At 40.7% G+C, this 22,598-nt stretch overlaps 1 protein-coding gene across 1 annotated transcript in view; it reads right to left on the bottom strand.

The window, feature by feature from the left end:
- Positions 1-816: 816 nt before the first annotated feature.
- Positions 817-22,598, bottom strand: part of klhl13 (kelch-like family member 13) — a 34,136-nt gene continuing 12,354 nt past the window's right edge. The window contains 7 exon segments of the mRNA XM_071205389.1: positions 817-1,889; positions 8,802-8,915; positions 11,504-11,834; positions 11,836-12,300; positions 12,851-13,047; positions 14,273-14,405; positions 15,593-15,732. Coding sequence (XP_071061490.1) covers positions 1,402-1,889; positions 8,802-8,915; positions 11,504-11,834; positions 11,836-12,300; positions 12,851-13,047; positions 14,273-14,405; positions 15,593-15,706 — 1,842 coding nt within the window. The 5' untranslated portion in view covers positions 15,707-15,732 and the 3' untranslated portion in view covers positions 817-1,401.

The raw sequence follows: 22,598 nt of genomic DNA, 5'->3' as shown, positions 1-22,598 counted from the left end.
GGGCCCACTGGTAGATGCAGGCGAAATAAAAATCACTACTTCAACTGAGGTTATATGTTAAAAATGACATTTATTGTTATGTAAGATAAAGTGATTATTCCTTACTTATGGAAGATGTTCCTTCACAAGTTTCAAAACAGTGTTTTTCCATACGGGGGTTCTACCTCTCCTGTAGATAGTCTTTGAGCATGTAAATGGTCTGTAAAGGCTCAAATCCAAAAGTTCCCTCCAGGAGTTATTTCCCCACACACTGCCTGACACCGCCATTGGACTCCTTTGCTTTCGGTAACATTCTGACATCACTATTTCACACAAGCGATTCTATTGGCTACCACTCAAACACATTGTATTTGATAGGCAATGGGGCGGGATATCTCTATGCGGTTGACCAATCAGAACAGAGCCGGCCAGCTAGCCAATCAGAGCAGACGGGCTCTGGTTTCAGACAGAGGGTGAAGAGAGGTGCTGCAGCACAGGCAGTATGAGAAGAATAAAGAGCTTTTTGAACATTAAAGCATGGAGACATGTCAGAGTAGAGGAACAAAATACAAATATGAACCTGAAAATGAGCAGAATACGGCCCCTTCAAAAAAAAAAAAACACCCCAGCAGACATATTTGTTTTTATACCTGCTTCGTCAACATTTACAGTCATGTGTGCCAACAGTCAACACGTTAAAGCCAGACTGTATCAGGTTAGGGTTAAACAATGCAATGCTAAGCATGAGGTTATGTGCACGTTGGAGAAGTTTTTTCACCACATACAAACAACTCGTCAGCCTGAGTCTGCTGCAGTCAGTAATGACAACATTTAAACTACTTTTAAAATCATGTTTATTAAAATTTAGAAAACACCATTTTGTTAACAGTTTCATAGCAATAGCAGGAAAGAAGTGAAACTGTATTGGAGCATCGTAGATGGGGCCTGGGCCAACCCCTGAGTTAAAAACTGGCTGTGTTTCGGAGCTCGTGCGTCCCTACACTGCTGCCTTCAGGAGTCACCTGCTGCATCTAACCTGGCATAGACTAGAAGAGAGAGTCAGTGCGGTAGTCAACATCTCAAGGTAGAACGCCTAAGGAAACGAGACCGAAAAACCGAAGACATCAGGTAGAAAAGTTGATTTGCAAAGTCACTTTTCAAGTCAAGGTACTTCCTGCCAAAAACATACCGAGTATGCAACATTAACATGTAATTAGGTTGCCAAACTGTCAGTACGTGGGTTGAATCACTTAGGGGCGGGGGGTTCTGCACAGCTTCAGGGGGGACTGGGGGATACTTAGGGATGCAGTACAGATGTAGTCCGAAGAGGAAGTGCAAACAATGTCTATAAGGAGTGTTTGTTGAGGGGGTTGGGTGGGCGAGGAGTTACGAGCTAAACACGGCTCCGCCCCCCTTTACTCATCAAGGTGCTGAGAGGGGCGACTCTCTGGAGGGCGAGCACGAGAGGTCCTCGGGGGGGAAAACTGTGAGTGTGCAGGCTCGGATCCCGCCCAGCGACTCGGGTAAGTCAAACACTTTGTGCCATTCGTCTTTCTCGGGGTCGTACTTCTGTACTATTTCCACCATGCAGCGATTGTTCCACGAGTATCCGCCCACCACATAGATTTTATTCTCAAACACGGCCACGCCCACATCACTCTGGCCTCGCAACATGGCAGCGATAGGAGTCCACAGGTCGAGAGCCGGGGAGTAATATTCGCAGCTCAGCACGTCGTCGTAGTCGCTGGTTCCCCGGAAGTGATTGCCCCCGATCACGTAGAGCCGGTCGCCCACCGTGCACATGCAGTGGAGGCCGCGCACCGTCGTCATGGGAGCTTTCTGAGTCCATTTATCCGCATCTGGGTCAAAGCACATCAGCTCCTTCTGAAAAGTGTCATGAGTGATTCCCCCTGCAGCAAAAAAGAAAAAAAAGAGTGACAATTAACCTCCATGCTGATCATTTGAAGGAGTACAAGCAGCTTTGTGGACCCGTCAATAAGGCCGACCTGTGACTCATCGCCACATGTCAGCCCACATTTATTCATGTAGGCCATACGAGCAGCAGACATAACACGGGAACATTTGCTTCAGTAGAATTATGAATAACGAGAATCAGGACAAAGTGTTCATTTTTAGATTTCACCATTCCTCGAGCCCTAGTTCTCCAACAACAAATTAGTAGAAACAGAGTGACGTCTTCTCTACAGTATGATATAATGCCGAGGATGAATACAAAGGGAAACGCAGTTACAAAACATTCACGCGCATCCGCACCAACAGACGGTAGACGACGGGACACAAAGCTGAGAGAAAGTGGGGAGGAAAGAAAAAAAACAGGACATGTCTACAGGGAAGGCTTAAAATAAAGAGGAACACAATCCCAGCATGCATTTGGGTGGAAGCCAGCCCAGCCCTCCCCCTTAGGCAGAGTGACTAGGACCAAATGCAGAGAAGATTTGCAGAGCAAGCCGGATAGAGGCAGAATCTGCTGCGGCCCACTGATCGTGTGCACGCTTTATTGTTGAGGCCTAAGCTGTCTATTCAGCTGCCATGACTCAGCTCTGTGACGCTGCACCTCTTCACTGATCAAACCCAAAGATAGCCCGACTATCCATTTTCTTTATCAAAGTACTCGACGGGGCAGGTCTGCTATAAAAGTCCTGACTAGTGGAACAGTGCTGGAGCAGACGTAAGGTCCGTATAACTCCTCTCAAGAGGCCCTGCTGCGATCCTCATTCAGGTAAAGGGCTTCGGCCTCTCTGATACAGTGCTGTGTGATCAGCATCCCGGTGTCCTAATGTCCAATCAGTGAGACACTAAGAGAGACAGGCAAAAAGCTTTCACCCTTACAAAGACAGCACGGGACATATTGGGGTATTCTTTGTATCGTCTCCTACTTTGCCGGGATACAAACATTTCACTGTTCAGCCACCCAAAACATGAATTAGCCTTTGGGACCTTTGGTAAAAGCAGTGACCTGATTGGTCTGTGGAATCAGCGTCGGCACACAAAGTGTAGACAGAGGTGAGGCAGGAAACGAGGGCTCAGCGTTTTCCAAAAATACCCCGTGATGATAAAGAGCGTCTACACTTTATAACCACCTGTGCCTAAAATAAAGTACAGTTGAATAAAGAGCTGCCCTGATAAATCCACTAATCAAGGACAAAACATTTGATTAAAATCAGCAAATATTTTTATAAAGGATACATCTTTTTTTTTATACAACAATGTCAGATGTTTTTTTAGCTTCTGAAATATCCAGATTTCTCTGTTTAGCATCACGGCAATCTGAATATCTTAAGGTCTTGGACTCACAGAACATCTCCGTGGAACTTTGTCAATATGTTTAGATTTTATAGACTTGACAATTAATCGAGCTAATAATCGTGATGCATAATGACAATATATCCGGTTGTTTCAACCCTAGTCAGATCTCATTGCTTTAGAAAATCTACAGGAATCTTTTTAGATCAAATCTAAAGACTAGTGTTTTTCAGTAATGATCCTCATTCTGTGAAGTTATTTTAAGTAACCTCGGAGTACATTGTAAAAGTCAAATCGTCCCGTTTTTCTTCTGACATTTCAGCCGTGTTATTAGTCCCTGTAGAAATATGAGGTTTCAGATTCCAGCAGCGTCTATATAATCACTCTCTTTCACTCATTCACTCCCTTTATAACATCGGTATGCTTTCTACAGTGCGCTGCAAATTGAAATTTCAGACACTCATGAATCATTGTTATTTTGAGACATTACTGACAGTTCAGTCCCATAACAATCATTTTCACCTTTCAAAAACACATTACATCGTATTGTGGGATGGTTGGGGTAAGAGTGTGCATGTCATAGACAATTAAATAAACGACAGAGGGTAGAGACTACATATTAAATAAGGTGAGCTTTTAGACAGTCTTCTCGAATCCTTACATCATTTGCAGAAATGCCTTTGTGTCAGTACTGGCAATATTTCAAAAAAGAGAGCGAAAGGCATTTAGATATTACAGATCACTTCCCTATATGCAGAAATAAATCTCATTAAGAAACACTTGCATTCTTAAAAATTCAGAGAACAGCCATAAATAAACCAGCTTTCGCACAAATACATTAAAATGACTAATGAGCTTTGTTTCCTTCCCAAGACAGAGTCCTCGTCGGAGACAGTCCTTCCTCATGTTGCACACTACCCACAGCGCCAACTAAAATCCTCTTTAAAATGATTTGTAACTCTAAACTGAACAATCTCTTACTTGGTATCAAAAAACACAAACCATTTTATTTATTTATATATATATATATATATATATATATATATATATAAATAAATCTTACATTAAGAAAACTAAATTCCACAAAGAAAAACACAAACCAGACACATTATTAACTCTACTTTCTACCGAAAAGCTACTCGCATACATGATGATTATAGTGGAAACTTAAAAATACAACAAAGGACGTATTACTAATTATTAGCAAGGGGGCTGGAATTATTATCATTATCGATGTGTCCGTCGATTTGTTTCTCTATTATAGCTGTTTTTTCTATAAACTGAGAAAATGTTTTAAAAAGCCACTCGGTGTTCCTCAGCCCTACATGACGTCCTCTTGTTGGGTCCGCACCACAAGATATTCAGTTTCTCAAATAGGAGTGAAGAAACATATCTGTATTTAAGTAGCTGGAATTAATATTTTATGTAACGTATTAATCGATTATCAAAACAGTTGGCGATTCATTTAATAGTTGACAACTAATGGATTATTATTTGCTGCTCCATTTACTCTTCTATCAATAAATCAGCCAGGCCAATGTCTGGGGACAGGGGAACAATACTGTAGATGGCAGCTAGGTTTGAGTTATCCAGAAACAGTGTCACTACTATATCTATATTGTCCAGGGAGATCACTGAAACACTAAGAATCCATATATCCAATAATAAAGAAGGAAACACATATATATATATAAAAAAAAAAAAAAAAAGGGACAGCAATCTTGTAGTCGGGTTATAATTACATATTGTAATTATTATATATTCAAACATCTCATCTTCACAGAGGTCTCTTCATTCAGGTAAACCTACTTCTATCTTCTGCACCAAAAAGCTAGTCACCTACATGATGATGATTAAAGTGGAAACTTCAAAAATACAACAAAGAACGTATTATTACTGATTATTAGCAGTGAGGCTGGAATTATCATCATTTTCATTGTCGATGTGTCTGTGGATTTGTTTCTGTATTATAGAAGTTTTTTCTCTAAACTGTAAGAAGATGTTTTAAAAAGCCACCCAGCGTTCCTCATAGCCATAGCCGCACCGCAAGATATTCGCTTTATTGTTAAATAGGAGTGACGAAACATATCTGTATTTAAGAAGTTGGAATGAGACTCTTGGAAGATGACTCACTTAATGAACTTGAAGACCTTCAGAGGTCTCTTCATAAACCGTTGAACCAAAGGGAGAGAGGGCTCAGCTTTGGTTCAGCCCTCGTGCCTGAACTGTTGCCTCGGCTCTGGAGCGTGATGGAGCGTGCGCTGAGTGCATGCGTCAGCTCCATGCCGCTGACAGGATGCCTTCAGACAGCGCAGCAGCCCGGCCGCAGGATGTGATCTGATCCGCTCCGACACACAGACACAGAACTGCACTTCAGCCGGGTCACCTTGCACAGCGAGACCGAGCCCTGGGACTACAGAGCAGCAGAATGCCTCTAATGGGTAATGCTCTGTACCTTTTTGCATTCAAGAACTACAGTGCATTACAGACAAGGTTTCCTACGAGCTGTGACACGCATAACAGCTTGTGTTAAACCAGCAGAAATTCACAAAACTAAGCTTTATCCGCAAGTATTCATTTTCTCCCACATGTAGAATTAAGTGCTGCAGGTGCAAAGCATGACATCGGTTCAATGTGAAATGTATCACGCTATTGACCACATAGACGAAACCAACACAAAAGGAATCCATTACAATACCAAAAAGCGGAGAGCAATAAAAGACGATGTAGTGCCGAGTGCACCCGGAGGCGGGAGATTGAAAAGCAGCTGGGGTGACAGCAGATTAGCTCAGTCCATGACTATGTTATTCATTACTTTATTTATTTTTTTAAAGTGTGCCTTTCATCCTCGCTCCTCTGTAATATTAGACTTGCCAAATTGCGCGGTCTGGGTGGTAACCAAATATGCCCCAGTTCTCCTGCATCCCATGTGAGACTCGCTAATTAAAAAAGGTATTAAAGTTCTTTCTTTTTTGTTCAAACATGAAATAATAATGTAATCATGCCAGCAAGTCCGATTTAGTACATTTTAAATCAAATTAAAGAAGGGGCTGCATGCACTATTAACACCGTGACAATTATTTCAGAACTCCAATGTATTATGCAAACAGCATTTCCAAGAGAAACTGAACAAAAATAATAGAGTAAAAAACAACTGGTGCCAGTTCTGGGATTTACTTTGTGGAACTTAAAGTAAATAAAGATATCTGGAACTGGTACGGTATGTGTTCCGTGTACAACTACAACATTATGAATACAATTTGCAGGAATAGGGCGATCTGTGGATTATGAAATTAAATTGGCCGCCTGCAGTAATCAACATCAGGGAGTGCATCTAATAAAAGCACCTTACATGGTACATAAGCTGAAGAATACTGCTAACAAGGTTTTCAATTATTTATTTCATGTGCCAAAGCCTTCCAGCTTGCACAGCATGTGTGCAACCGAGTGCAAAGACGTTAGTGTTATTCATGCTGATTCACCGAGGCTGTACAGTTAGTCCAGAACACCAATACAACAGCTCTTATAAAGTACATTTTGTTTCTTTGGCGGGGTGTATTCACATACTTATTCTTTTTTAATTTGAACTATGATCTGGGGTTAACAGATAACGGTCATGTTATCAGTATGAGCGGGGAAAGTAATCAATACAGCACGGTATAGCAATATTGTATGATTACACCAAGCACTTAAATATAGTTATATAAGTGACATGCAGTTTTGTTCAGACGAGGTCAGAGGGATTGGCAGGAATTTGGTCAGAATTCTTCTTTTTTTTTAATCTTATTAGAAGAAACTGATGTTGACAAATTGCATATTTTGCAATGAAAAGCAATACATCTTATCCACATTTTTTTAAGGTGCAATAATATCATTCTGTGACTCCAGATCTTGATAAGATGTATTGTTGGGCCTCTGGCGATGTCGCCCCTATTATCCTGATGTGAAACTCAGGGTGTTGATGACAAACATCCGAAGGATGAAACTCCATGTTTCCCTTTTTTGTGTTTTTCTCTACCGCCAAAAAGACATTTGGAAAACAAGAGAGCTGTAAATCTGCAGTGATGTTTATGAACAGCGTTTGTGTTCATGTTCAGGAGGAATTAACACGGCTCTTCTGTTCTACACCTCCTACACACGCTTCAGTCCTCCACTTTGCTCCATCTTTCCCAATTTCTCTTCCACCCCTCCCGTCCCCTTTCTTTGTGGCGCTGCTGTGGATTAGTCACACTCAGAAACTAGGGCTCATCTCCATAACGCAGGATTTATTTTCAATCCTACGAAGTAACCAAGTATTGAGGTGATGCCTACAGAGCAGCCTCTGCGTCCACCCTCTGCTCCGAGCATTTTTAAAATAATGATCAAAATGCTTTTATTGAATAAATGGAAAACATCAAGAACTAGGTTGTATTTCATGTACTGTTTGACAATTGAAATACACATTTTCTAATATAAGCGTAGACTTTAAAGGGGCCCTAATATGCCTTTCCGGGTTTTGTCCTGTAGTCTGTTATAAAAAGGTTTTTCTGCATGCAAATGGTCTGCAAAGGCTAAAATCCCAAAGTTTCTCTCCACAAACACTCACCCCCCCCTGCCTGAAACACATCAAATGGACTCCTTTGTTTACTTCTGTAACATAGTGACATCACTATGCAACACTGCACTTCTATTGGCTAGCACTCCAACACATTGTAAGTGATAGGCTAAGGGGCGGGACATCTCTAAGCAGTTGACTCATCACAACAGAGCCAGCCAGCTAACTATGGCGCTATATCAGGGTCAAGTTCTGATCATTCAAAAAAATACAATTTATTTAAGTTTTTTTATCCTGAACTTTGAAAAATACAATGACGTATTCAAAATAAAAAATAAGTATTTAAAATCATTTCTCAGGTTGAATATTATTTTTGATTCAGTTCAGCAATTTTTTTGAATAAAATATTTATTTTCAGATTTCACTTTTATACATATTTTGATATTTGAATCCTTATTTTTTTCAGTTGCAGAATTTTTGGTTTTCAGATTGAAAACAATTATTTGTTCAGTTTCAAATCTTGTTCTTTCAGGTTTCACATCGCTTTTCACCTTAAGATCGTTTTTCACTTTCAGATCTTTTTTTCTCGCTTCTAGACAGAGGGTGAAAAGAGGTGCTGCAGCACAGGCAGTGTGAGACAAATAAAAAAACCTTGATTAACATTAAAGTATGTAAACACGTCACGGTAGAGGCACTACATACAAATATGAACCTGAACCTGAACATGAGCATGATATGGACCCTTTAACACACTTGTCACTACAGCTCTCTCTGACCCATGTCAAAGCATGAAGCACGCAATCAAGGCTGGAGGAAATGCATCGCATGACGAAGCCACAGATTACATTTTCTGGCATTGAATGATATAAAATGTAATCAGTCGTTCCATCTTTGGAATAAAATAAATCTAATTTAAAATCGCATTGTACTGAAAATGCCTTTTAATTATGACATCTATTTTTACACTGATTACACAACACTGTACAAGCCTATTTATTTGCCGATTGCCATTTAACGTACTCACCTGAAATATACATATAACCCCCGTACACCGTCCCAGCGTGGCCATAATGCGGTTCATTCATTTTGGCAACGTATGTCCATTCATTTGTCCTTGGGTTGTAGCACTCCACAGTAGCTTGAGGAAAAACACAAAATAAAAAAGAACGTATTAGAAGAAAGTAGGTCAAGTCACAAATAAGGAGGACAAACCGCAGCAAATAAGGCCTTGGAGGGTCTCAGCGTGGGGGATAAAACAGATTTAAATACAGAGAACACATCGCTACAACACACGCCACCAGCTAGAAATGCACTGACTGCACAGGAAATGGGGAGATTGTGAGATCCCTTATCTTTAGGCCTCAGAGGATATCACCAATCTGTGAGAAACCGGAACAGGGACAGTGGGGTTTAGGAGTGGCGCTCATAGGTGAGAGACCCCTTCACAAGCAGCCAGGGTCCAACTAAAACAGGTTGTGATTAAGTGAGCAAAGCTAGTTGGACAACCACCGGGAGGGATTTGAAATGACACATTAAGGGATCTTCACCTTGATGATGTAAGCTTCAATTAACTGCTGGACTTTTAGATGGCAACCATCGTCGTCTCATGTAGCACAAGTGTACATTTCAGCCCCACCGGCTACAGATAAGTGGTTTTCTTATCTTCCCAGCTCCGGGAACTCTCAGCTGCACAACAGGATCATTTTACAAAAAACCTTGCCAATAGAAAAAGTAGCTAGTGAACTTAATACCAGTAGTTAACAAAGACTAAACAAATAATAACAAGAAACACCGTTTGAAGACTGGTTCAATCCTACCAGTTAGTTTAACTTTAATACTGGTTTTAAAATCCATCAATAAGCTCAGGATGATCCACCTGGAGACAAGAGTGAATACCTAACCCTGCTTGATCAACAACTATCCTCAGCGTGACCTTGAGCAGTGCACAGTCATATCAGAGGAAGTGGAACAGATGAAATACTTGTATTGAGTTAACCCAGACGTATACACCTGGATATTGCTGATGTACCAACAGAGACCAGTGGTTCCCTTTAATTAAAATTGGCTTATTTACTTCATCAGATTTTCCTATTACAGCTGAAAAGGTCACGTGCCTCATTAGCATGATTTTATATTAGTGCAGGCTGTTCACCGAACAAAACGCTGCAAGCGCCAATCTGTGTCAACGGGTAATAATCAGGATGTAGCAAACTTCTGAGAGCAGCTACTGGAAGAGATCTGCGATGCGTTGGACAATTATTTTAAAAACTCAAATGCAAATTTCCATCACCGGATTAATAGACAAGTAGAATGGCGCACTAGTTTTTATCCTTACTTTTGTGTAGTTTATAATAACCTTATTAAAGATGTATCTTTTTGGTTTTTCACTCTGAACCATTACCAAAATTAGTTTATTAACTTAATGTAAGGCAAGGTTATTCCAGTAGGCTTTTAGTTACATTTGAAGAGTTATAAGCATAGTTTGATGATTATAGGGGAGAAAGAGTCGTTAGTCATAATGTTCCATGCCTCCAATTATTGAATAGGGTTTTTGTCAAATGACACTTGAAAAGAAGTGTGAACGAGGTAAATAATTTAAAGTAAAGTAAAACATGTAATATACATTATAAAAAGGCTAAACCGGAGTGATTTTTGCACAAAAAATAAATATATACAAAATGGACACCGACCTCACCACCAAATCAAATAAATCATAGTGAGGAACAACTCCTTAAAAAAAATATATATATTGTGTAATTTTAAAAGACGAAGAAGAAGACGAGAAGCACATACAGCCTAATGGGAATGGGGCGTGCTACCAAGGGAACCAGCCAAAATGAGCTTTTCTGTTCTAATGCTGGCATTTCAGACGCTAGAATATAAAACCACATCCGTAAAACCTACGCACAGTACGCAGAGTAAACGCATGTAATGCAGGGGCTGGGCCCATCCAGGGAAACATCAAGGCTGCAGTGAGAGGGCAGTAGAGCAGGGGGGGGGGGCAGCTGTGCAGACGGGCAGTGAAGCGGGGCCGTGTTCTCTGCTCTAATTATAACCCGGAGAGAAGCTCACACCGCTCCCTCCGCTCCCTCTGCAGTCAGAGTTTAAGTGCTGGGTGGCACCGCTCTGTGGCTGCAGAGATTCCTGATTTATTACTCAGCAGCCAGACTACAATGAACAGATATATATACATCGCTTTACTGAAGTGCTTCTAGGGGGGAAATGTGAGTCCAAATGTCACAACATGATGTTTCATGCTTCAGAACTGACTCCAGATGATCCGACAGAACCTCTATAGAGGTTATGAGTAACGTTCATTTGAGGTATTGAGACTGTATAAGTAAAGTGGGAACTAGCTATGGGCCTTCGTTGTGTTGAAGGCATAAAGTTAAAAGATACAAAATACAATGAGTAGAAAATAATGAAACCCAAAACACCGGATCATACTACTCAAAAAAGGAGTTAATGTAACATATTATTACAAAGGCTTTCGCATGTGCTTCTGTATTTGACTACAGAAGATTGCAAAGGAGTTCATAATGTGCACGTTCTCTAAATTGTATTAAATTACACGGAGATTATGCACGCGACATGTTCAAACGGCAGCTGATGTGCACGATCAGCGTTGGTACGCTTGCAGTGCATTCAACTCCTTTCACTCAGTGAGATATTTAAGAGCATCATCTCATAAAGCAAAGGAAATGTAGAGCAGGGGAATAAACTCACCGAGCTCCCCGGCGGCGTTCCTTCCACCGACGGCGTAGAGGTGTCCCCTGAGTGCGCTGAGGTGGAAGAAGGTTCTCTTCTCATTAAGGCAAGCCACCTGCATCCACTTGTTGTAGCGGGGGTCGTACCGGAACACCGTGTCCACTGCCGTCTTGCCTTTGGTGTCATAGTTGCTTTGGCCGCCCACCACGTAGAGAAAGTTGCCGATGACTGCGATGCCGTGTTGGTAGCGGGGAGCGTCCATGGAGGCCAGCGCCTTCCACTCGTGAGCCTTCTCGTCAAAGAGCCGCAGCTCCTTACTCACGACCAGCTGCTGGCGGAGGACCCCCCCCCAGCGTGACCAGGTGGGCGCTGTCCGAGCGGATGGCTGTCCGTTCTGACTGCATCACCGGCTGCATGTAGGGCATCATTTGGTAGTTGCTAGCCTCCAGGAGAAGGTTCACACATGTGTTGTCCGTGCGCATAAAGTCCACTGTCTGCACGTGATTGATGAGTTCTTGCGGGTTCATGAGAGGAAAGCGGATGTTCTTCATGAGCTTAGCGGCATAGTCCATACGAACGTCTTCGTAGCGCAGCCAGCGGCACGCGGCCTTGAACAAGTCCAACTCCGTGCAGTGTTTCAAGCTGTTGCTGGACAGTACAAAAGCCAACCGGTCGAATGGCAGCTTGACAAACTCTCCGGTGCTCAGCAGTGAGGGGAAGTTCTTCAGGATGAAGTTGTTGACATATTTGTCCACCTCTGTGAGGTTATACGTGTTGGCGATGCGCCCCACCTCGACACAGTTGTCAAGAGAAACCTGCAGGGAGGAATAAATACAAATCTTGGAGAGCTGGAACTAATGACTGCATCTTCTAGAGAAACTCACATCCTTAAGAAGATGATTTTTAATCACAACATCTCAGTGATTTAGCATTAAGGGATGCTGCAATCAGAGGCAAATTAAATAACATTTACACTTATAAAGATAGATTACATAAATAGCCCACAAGAGAATTTGCTGCTTCACTATGTTAATAGCTTTTAGGTTATTTCCCCCCCACATAATCAATATGAAGACATCAATATGGGCTCCAGGAATTCAATCAATGCAATCATTAGTTGCATTCAAACAAATGAGGTTTCATGATCATTTTAACAAGCTCATTACTTCTGAAAGAAACCCATTTTATATTAGAACTGCTTTATAATTCTACCTGGTGACCTTCTCCCAAAGCTGAATTATCAAGTTAGTTCAATAGGTGCACTGAAAAGACACTCTTGCAGCACTTCTAATAACACAAATACAGTAAATCCAACATGTTGGCAGACGGTAGAGGAAAGATGTGGCTGCGCGTCTGCCTCCTTACCCCAGATATAAGAAACACCTTGCAGAAGTCCAGCACAGGGAGGATCTGTAAGAAGCTCGCCGCCTCCAGCGTGTCTTGCAGATTCTCCATGTTGAGCGACAACTTGGCCGTGTAGATGAAGTCGATGATTTTCTTCAGGCCTATTCGGTTAACGCCGTGCAGCTTTATGCACATTAAATCCTGCTCTTTCATTCCACCTGCATCAGGAGAGAGATGAGCATACAAACGTGAAGAATAAAAGCTTCTAAACACATTCAATTCAAACGTCGTCGTGTTCAGAGACTATTGAAGGCCTCGGGGAGAAACCCTTTGCTCAGCATCTGTGCTCACACAGCTCCATCATCACTAATGAGCTCTGAACTTACTTGCAATATGGACACAAAGAAACTCTGCTGACTTTAAAATAATTAAAATACCCTTTCGTTGATCATTATATACACCATGCAATGCAAATGGACAAGCTGCTAAATTACTAATCAAAGTAAAAACCTTAATTGAAATGGGCTGATGGAAGGTCCAATTAAAGCAGTAAGGTTACTTTCTGCTAACAACATCTGCCATTAGGTTTAGTCAGCTTTGCCTTTAACAAAACATTTGGTTGAATTGTGTTTTGAAAGCAAAGGTCTCCTTTCTGTATACGACATTTCATCCTGTTCTCAAGGTTCCTTAACCTCTGCATACACTGTGCCGAGAACATTCTTATTTAAAGTCCTTACACGAGTACGAAGGACCGTGAACACGAATGCATAACAAAAATCTGGTTGGTTTTATAACATGGATGGTGTTATACATATACACACACACACGCCCACACAATGCTGTAGGGATGTGTGCACAAGGTCAATTGAAGATATGTCTCGGGGGGGGGAAATGACAGGGAGCGTGTTATAGCACGGATATGTTCATGAATAAAAAATGCTTTATTGTATAATACAGAGAAGATATAAAGCAATCAAATGTATGCGCCATAGCAACAGAAAGCACATCCAATACAAATCAACGTTAAAGGGCATCAGTAAAGTGCCCCGTTTTTATTTCCTTATATACATATCTTTTTTTATTAAGTCCATCTTACATATTTATATCAGTATATTGATGTCTTTCATTACATTTTTCTATATTATTTCTGTTTATTTAGTTAGTTTAGTTATTAATTCGTCTTTTTTAAACTAATATTTGTAATTACTATCACTAGATTTCCCTATGTAGAGGTATTCACAAATGGACACAAATGGTCTTGAAATAGACATTGAAACAGAACAGCCTTTTTGTTGTTAGCCTGAAGATTACAGTAAAAAAGAACGATACATTTTTAATGCTATTTAAGAAATATTTTTGGACTGTTCATTTCTTGCGTCTCAATTTCTTTTATGTACATTGCCTTGTTTTCTATGCTTTCTCAGCGGAGTTCTGCAGACCCACCTGTGAACATGGCTTTGAAATAGTCGGAGGAGGAGGCCATCATTGCGCGGTGTACGGGGAAAGCTTCATCGCCGTCCCCAGCCACCAGCGTGACGTCACATAGTAAATTCTCTATCCTCAGCTGGTCGAATCCCTGTGAGAAGAGGAGGCGGAAGAAGGTGATGCATCAGAGTTACAGAGACAAGCGGAGGGCCACAGCAGGTCAGAAGTGAGATCATGGAACTGAAATGGCTCGTGACGCTACTCTGGTCTACTTTTACTGTCTGACTGAATGTGGCCTGCTTGTTGTATTAACTGTCTTGCACGTCACTGGTTTAGAATGATGTGTTGAGAGCTACAGTACATCATCCTTGTAGGCAAAGCATCAAAGTAGGGACTTGTACAGCATATCAGACTTAAGCTATTCACATAACTGCACTGCTTTATTCAGTCTCTTTAGGGTAATTGTTGTTGTTGAAGGGATTCCAGAATTCCAGTAATTGATATTGGCCGACAAAGGCATTCAATTAAAAATATTGGCATCGAACAGAATTAAATATTTCCTTCAATATGACATTAAAAGAAATATCCCGTACTACATGTCTCCAAAGGTACATTTGTGTTTTTTTTTTGGCCCAATTAATGTGTTCTTTCTGAAAAAGCATAGTATTTTATCTCAGTGAGAGCTCATGATAACACTTAACATATTAATATGCAAGTTCCACAACAGGAAAGACGGGACATTCGGAAAAAAACATGTTTGTATATCGCCATTTGGCCAAAACATGTTGGAAAATATTGGCATATCGGAAATCTATCGGCCAAAAATCCATTATTGTGCATTGCTCATTTAAAACACAACCCCCATCCTGAAATCAATGAGCATATTATTGACCTGAATGGCTGCACTTTTAATTTACACGCTGCAGTCAACTGCAGTGTGTTGTGTTGGGAATCACATTTTGCTGCTGGGTACCTGAGGCTGTCTACACATGAGGTTTCTTCTCAAAAACATAATCACTTACCTGTGCACCTGATTTGTATTGACAACCACATCTTGTGCTTTTTTACTAAAATGCAAACAAATAAGCAATTCCTGGCTTTTGCCTTATTATTTTTCACGGCTTACAGTCGGCATTACTGGTTACACTAATAGCATGCAAGCAAGACAACTTTGGATGCTATGGACTTTCTACAACAACTTAATAAATGCATGTAATAATCAATCATTGCTTACAGGATCTCTAAAGGAACAATGGGACAAATTGAAACATCCTGTGATGATATTTGAGTTAACATTCAGGGCTCCATGAGACTGTCGCTACAGGTCTGATCTCTCACCTGTAGAACCACTGAGCTGTGTGTGTTGCTTGTGAAAAATCGTGTGTTTCCAGTCTTTGATGCCTGAAGGTGAGCAGAGACACCCATGTCACCATAGCCCAGAGCAACTTTCATGTGAGCGTCGTCGTCCCACGAGGGATCTGTTAGGGGGGGGAAAAGCAATGTAGCTTAGGGTAAGTAGGACATAAAAAGCTTTTGAAGTGACAAAGTGGTAGCCTAATTGTTAGTTAGACAAATTGGTCACTAAAGATGCAGATCGGCAAGCCTGGACCGGCTACAAATATCACAGCAGGGGAGAAAACATTCATTTCCGGCTCTACCAAGACCACTTACTGGTCTTAAATATAACGACCTGCTTACAGATTTCATGAAAATAAGTTCTCTTCACAGTAGAATAAGAATGTTCATAGCATCCAAGCAATTCCCTGTGGTTTACGTAACGTCTTGGAGCTCAGGATCAAATGGATAGCTGCGAATCATTTCTCTCTCAGCAATGAATGTGACTCGTATCATCCATAACTCGCAAGTGTAGGTTGTGACATGTGAAATATCCACGGCAGCCGATAAAACTACAGTAACTGCCACATATCAGCAGTTAAGTAGCACCAATATGCATGTGAATAAATACATTCTGAGCCGATTAAGTAAAAAACAAACTAATTTATTCCTGTACAATAAAAATGTCTTTTCAAATCTTGGGTGTAATGTTTTATTTTGAGCTACTATAATCCAGCTGAGTCCCTAATTGTTTAAATTGGGAAGGGGATTTTCTGTCGGTCGGCCCATTTAAGATTTTACTCAAGAGAAAAATATTGCAACAACTGGCCAGATCATCTTGAAATGAAAGATGCGCTGGTCGATTGATTGGCCAATATCTTGGGCAAGGGAAGTTCCTGTGACTTGGTGAAGTTGTAAATAAAAATAATATTTGATAGTCAATGTTTTGTTACTTTAAATACAAAATCAGAATAGGCTCAAATTCTAGCGCACAGAGCTGGTTTCTCCATTCCTACCTTTAAGGACCACCAGCAAGTCTTTGGGAGGCATGACACGGGGCATCACAGGAGAGTGTCATGACGCTGAAGTATTTGCAAACATATGTAAAATAGTTAGATTGAAATGTCTGCAAGATTTAGAATATTTTGGTAGTGCTTTAAAACTTGAATATTGTGGAAGCTTAGTGATAGACCATAATATGTCTGTTTTGACTCTTATGGGTGTGGAAGCGGGCTCCTTCAATAAACCACAGCTAAGTGATGCATCTTCTCTCCGAGTTAAATGAGGACAATAAATCAAATTAAACTATTTTGAAATGGGCTGCACAGCATTGGAAGGATCATTAATTTTCAGAAAAGCTGTGACTAAAATTCAAAAACCACAAGACATGATTCTCAGTTTTCATCAACGACTCAAGAGACAAAACTCCGCTAATGATGATCGAAGGCAATGAAAGTTATTTTGATTTTTAATGCAGGGACTCGACACTACTAATAAGGAAGCTGCTCAGTGAGAATTAGATTTAGAATAACAATGGGTTTAATTTATAACGCACTTCATATCCGAGTTCAGATCCCGAAGTGCTCAGTGTTTGAATCATCCATATGGTCCTTTTCTTAAGGTATTACTTTAACTAAAATGCAATGTAAAGTCCTTAACTGCTCCACAGAGAAAATGTGGAAAGCCAGTGTGACTCGCAGCCCACGGGAAATTCTCCTGGGATATGAAACATTTCGCGCTGATAGAACTGACATTAGAGAATGAGCTAATTTGGGTACAAATAAATCATAAAAGTCTATACGCCATGACTGTCTGTTATAAGCAAACAGTGTTGATTGCTATGCTTTGATGCTCCCCTGTAACTTTCTTTTGAAAGGGAGATTGCTTCATCTATATAAAAAAAAATGGTATCAAACTGCTGTCCATGATATAACTAATGTTATTTGTTTAAAGAAATTACTATGACACCTCTTACAGCATCCGAGCAGTCGAGTCAAAGCAGGTTGTTTTTTTTTATGCCAAAAAAGTCCCTTAATGTGCTCGGCTTTTAGTAAGAGGTGACGCCTAGAAAGAAAGGCTTTGACCACACTGACCCATAACATCTCTATTTCAATCACTTGAAAGTCTCATCTTATCAGAATAAAATATATCAAGTATTTTCAACTAAACATATAGATGACAGAGTAGTCACTGAAGGTGGCACTTAAAAAAAGAGCTTGTTTTCAGATGTATTTAGGCCTGGTTTTGATCAAATATTCCTTTACAAAATTTTTTGCATCAGCATGACAGAAAGTCTCGTCGACAAACAGGCCCATGAGCAGACCGTGCTTCTCAGACGTATAAGAGTAATGTTTTTCTGGAAGGACTATTTATATAATGAAGCCATTTCTGAAGTCCCCGAGTGGATGTACTCTGAGTTTTTTTTTGTAGTTAGCGGTTTTATGATTTGTGAAGGTGAGTAATGTCCTCTGGCTTTGAGGGGACTTTATTCAACATCTCTAAATAAAACATAGCTTTCAGATGCTAAAAGAATCCTGGGATTTTCCTGAAGTGAATTTGTTCCTTAATGTGGCACATTTAGGCTGAAATGCAAAGCGTATTTAAAATCGACTGAAAACAATGATATAAAATGCATTGCAAAAGCACATCTTCAACTGTCACTGCGTCTTTCTGCATAAATACAGAGCAGTCTTTATGTAACTCCATGTTTAATGCAGGTCCATTATCACGAGTAATGTGGTATACTTCTGTTACATAAAGACAGCTCTGCCGGTCTTTTCTCGTATTGTTATCGCTCCACGTCACATCTGATTAGAAACAATGTAAATAATTTGTTGTTCATTTGAAAATGTTGACATGAATCATGCCATTAATACACACGCTACTGAGAAAGAAGTCTGCAAGATACTTTTGCCTCCTCTTTGATATAGAGTGCCACAGTGACGCGTCCTAAAACCCGGAAGTAAACTCATTCCGGTTCCTTCGACAAAAAAGCAATGCAATTTCTCCATTGGATTTTGGAAAATAGCTGGAAATAAGGTCTGTGGTCGACATACATTTAAGAAACGGGTCACGTTTTGTTCAACCGGATAATCTCCACATGTCTACCCTACTTTTATAATTTCTTAATCATAAATCTAGTCGCCAGAAGCAAAATGCTAACGTTATGCTATAAACGAACTACAGCAGGGTCGCTGCTTCAACGTCACGCCAACTTAAGATCCATATTCAAAATACAGATTCTAAAAATTGTACAAGTTGAAGCGTTTGTTTGAACACTTTGAAGGAGGCAGGGACTTGCTTTCAAGCAGAACACGGGGAAACAAACTTAGCGGGAGTGTTCACTGTTTACGTGTTCGGCGTAATGACGTACAACGGCCTCGACAACTTCTGTAGTCCTATTCAGCCACTCGGTAACAACCATCGTTTTTCAGACACGTAAACTCTTCAGAAATCACCAGTGGGGTCACTGCTGATGGATTTAATGGCGTAGAACAAAACGTGATCCGTCTCTTCAATGTGTCTCAACCACAGACCTGATTTCCAGCTACTTTCCTAAATCTTATGGAGAAATTGCGTTGCTTTTTTACGAGGGAACCGGAAGTGGTAAAATGCTAACTTACTTCCGGGTTTTAGGACGAGTCACTGTGGCACTATGATGAAATGTAGTAATTACATCTGGAAAGACAGAGAAAGACTTCCAGAAGGTGTGGCTGTGTAAAGGTTCCGTGTCGATATTATTTCTACCTAAGCCGACAGAGGCTGGCCGATCAAACGTTTTATGTCACCTCTCATTTTGCACTTGAACACATCAGAACGACTTCAGCGGCGGAAAAGTCAACTTTAGTCTCTTTTGAAGACTTAACCGGTCAAGGACAAAGACAGTTGGGGTATATGATGAACATTAAGAGAAAGACACGATTTGACTTTCCCTTCACATGCTGCACAACAACTGAGAAACAGGTAGGAAGACCACTGTGGATACATCAACAACAGAGGCAGCATAAGCACAACAACATGAAGCTAGCTCTATGAGAGGCAAGGAAACAACTGTGATCTAGGCCACACATGCTTAATAAGGTCAACTACATTTTTAAAATGACGAGGATGGGATTGGTAATCGGCTACGTTTTACAAGGAGATGATCATGGACCATGTCAAGCAGGAATCTTTGAAAATCACTGGCTTACACAGTGGTCACAATCACACTGACACAGCACAGGCAATGTCATGGCACAATTTACCCCGTCAGGTGGTAAGTCGGACAGGCACCGAGGAGAGAGTGGGATGTCCAAACCACAAAGGAGTATTGGTGGCTGCCGGAACGAAACACAGAAGACAACAGCTACAGCATCCCACAAAAGTTCCCCCCAAAGAACGGGGGTTTAGCAGCACTTGTAGGTGTTTTAAGATGATGGGACTTAAAGCAGCTCAGCACTAACCAATGCAGAAATCATTTATTAAACATCAAAGAATATTTCACTATTAGCCTGTCAAATACTTACTGATGACAATTATGGGTTTATTTCAGGTATTTTAACCTGAAAGTTATTTTAGAAAATCTATAGACCCTTCAATAGCGACATCAAAATTCATAATGACTGAAAACACAAGAGTTTGGTCTGTTGAGGTGACCTCGCAGTATACACTAGTACATTGTTCACTTTTTACAAAATGAGGATTAAATGAGCGTAAAACCCCACATCAAAGATACATTATGCTTATCGCCAAGAGGCTGTATGTTACATCAGAACAAACCTTTAAACAAGGGGGGATTAAAATGATGGAAGGTGAAGATAAAAGCCTTTGATCCTTGGGTTTAATAAAAATGAAACTTGATCTTATGCTTCAACACACCATATTTTAGATTAGTTGGCACATTCATAGTACCAATAAGAGAAGAATCATCACTTGTATGGTGACGACGAGTGCTATGGTTTAAAGAGGACATATTGGGCTCATTTTCAGGTTCATATTTGTATCTCTACTGTGACATGTCTCCATGCTTTAATGTTCCAAAAGGTCTTTATTTTCCTCATACTGTCTGTGCTAACCAGTGCCCAGTCTGGTCTGACTGGTTAGCTGGCTGGCTCTGTTGTGATTTGTCAAATGCTTAGCGAGGTCCCGCCCCTTAGGCTGGCGTCACACTGTCCCGAAATTGACACCAGATGGACACAAGAATATGGAATTGTGAGTTCCGCACGAAGATGGCCCCCGAACTTGGTCAACAGCCAAGCAACAGCCGAAGCAAGTACGATGCCTACAGAAGGCCACACGAACCACACACACACCGTCAAGTTGTTTCCATAGCAACAACAACTTCCTGTCAACAGCGTAAACTTGCCTTAAAAATAAAAGCATCTAAATAAAAACAGGAAGTTAACCTAAATTACATTAAAGACATATAACTGCAACGAAAACAACAAACAATGTAATATCATTTTCAGCTTCACAGAACACAAATTTTACTATAATACGATGGCATTGCGAGGGCTTCACGTAGTCGTGTTGCCTTCCTAAGACAATCGGGCAGTTTCTTGTTTCCTTCGTGATGCAAAAAATGCCCGATGGCACCGATGATCACATGAATTAAAGACGAAGATGACACGATTTGACAAGATGCCCTCACAATGGCCTTACGAAGGGAAAAATGGACACAAAAATTAACCTTCGCAAGGTCTTTCGGCAATTTTGACACCCCCACAAAGTTGCTGCCGGAGCCTGAGGAACTCCACCGGCGGTCATACGATGGCTCAAGATGCCCTCACGAATGGCCCGATGTTACGATCAGAGCCGAATTTGAACATTTCCTTTCCTTTCATCTGGTGTCAATTTCGGGTCAGTGTGACTTTAGTCTATCGCGTACAATGTCTCGGAGGGCTAGCTAATAGAACCACGATTGTTACTTTGTGTTGTCACTATGTTACAGAAGTAAACAAAGGAGTTCAGGAGGTGTTTCAGGCAGGGGGGGAGGGGACTTTCCAGAACATTTATATGCACAAAAACCTATATAACACTACAGGAAAGAGAAAACTCCAAAAATAATAACAGGGCCTCTTTCAGGTTGCATCTTGCACATATCCTGGCAGATTCTTTAGATACATGAAAAAGCAAGACATGTGATTAATTTAAAGTGTCATTTCTCATGTGTCACATAGACCAGTTCTTCTCAATGTTATTGATTTTTCTTTAAGCTCTGGAAAATACATTTGTAATGTCAACGGAAAGGACAAATAACATGAATGCCATGGATCTTTTCTTTAGGTAAGTGACTCTGCATGAGCAGCACAGCTTCTTTATTTTGCACCTAAGATTTAGAGCAGAGCTGGGAGAAAGAGAATAATTATTAATAAGCAGAGGACGACATTAATAGATTGAAAAATGAATTATGAAGAAACAAGGGCGGCACTCTAACCAATCCTTTCATGTCAGCAAAACGCTTAAAACACATCCTTCCAGCAGTGACAGTTCAGGAAGCTGAAGGCAACTTGGTTTCCCCCCCCCCCACCTTGGTGACAGACTGGAAGAGTCTTAAAAGATTAACGTGTATATAGCTTTGCTGCCTCGTCGTGCTTAGCCATGCATTGACAGAAACGTTGTTCATCTAATCTTTTTCAGGTGCTTGACATCTAAAATACCCAAGTCATGGTTCATGGAGCAACGTATTTAAGAACTACATTGATCTTAAAATATGTTTGGATGTTTAAGAATAAGTTCACTCTTTCTTACACATGAGAGGACGATGTATTTACAGTACTGCGATACCTGAGAAGGTGTATCCCTGGTCATTTTAAAGTAACAAGATGGGCAGGAATACTGAGTCATGTCTTCATTGCGTTGGGCCCTGCTTCAAAATTACTCCTTACTCACAGGAGACGGGAAGAACAGTCCAGCACAAACAAACACAGAAATCACATAATATGCACTTACTTCTAATGAAAAATAGATGCAGCCCATGACATTTGTGTGTACAAACTGCAATACAAAGACTTTTAAAACATTCACCACA

The sequence above is a fragment of the Pseudochaenichthys georgianus genome, chromosome 14 (assembly GCF_902827115.2).
Source record: "Pseudochaenichthys georgianus chromosome 14, fPseGeo1.2, whole genome shotgun sequence".
NCBI classification, from domain to species: domain Eukaryota; kingdom Metazoa; phylum Chordata; class Actinopteri; order Perciformes; family Channichthyidae; genus Pseudochaenichthys; species Pseudochaenichthys georgianus.
Note: the sequence above shows the minus strand (reverse complement) of the source record. Positions and strands in the feature narration are given on the sequence as shown.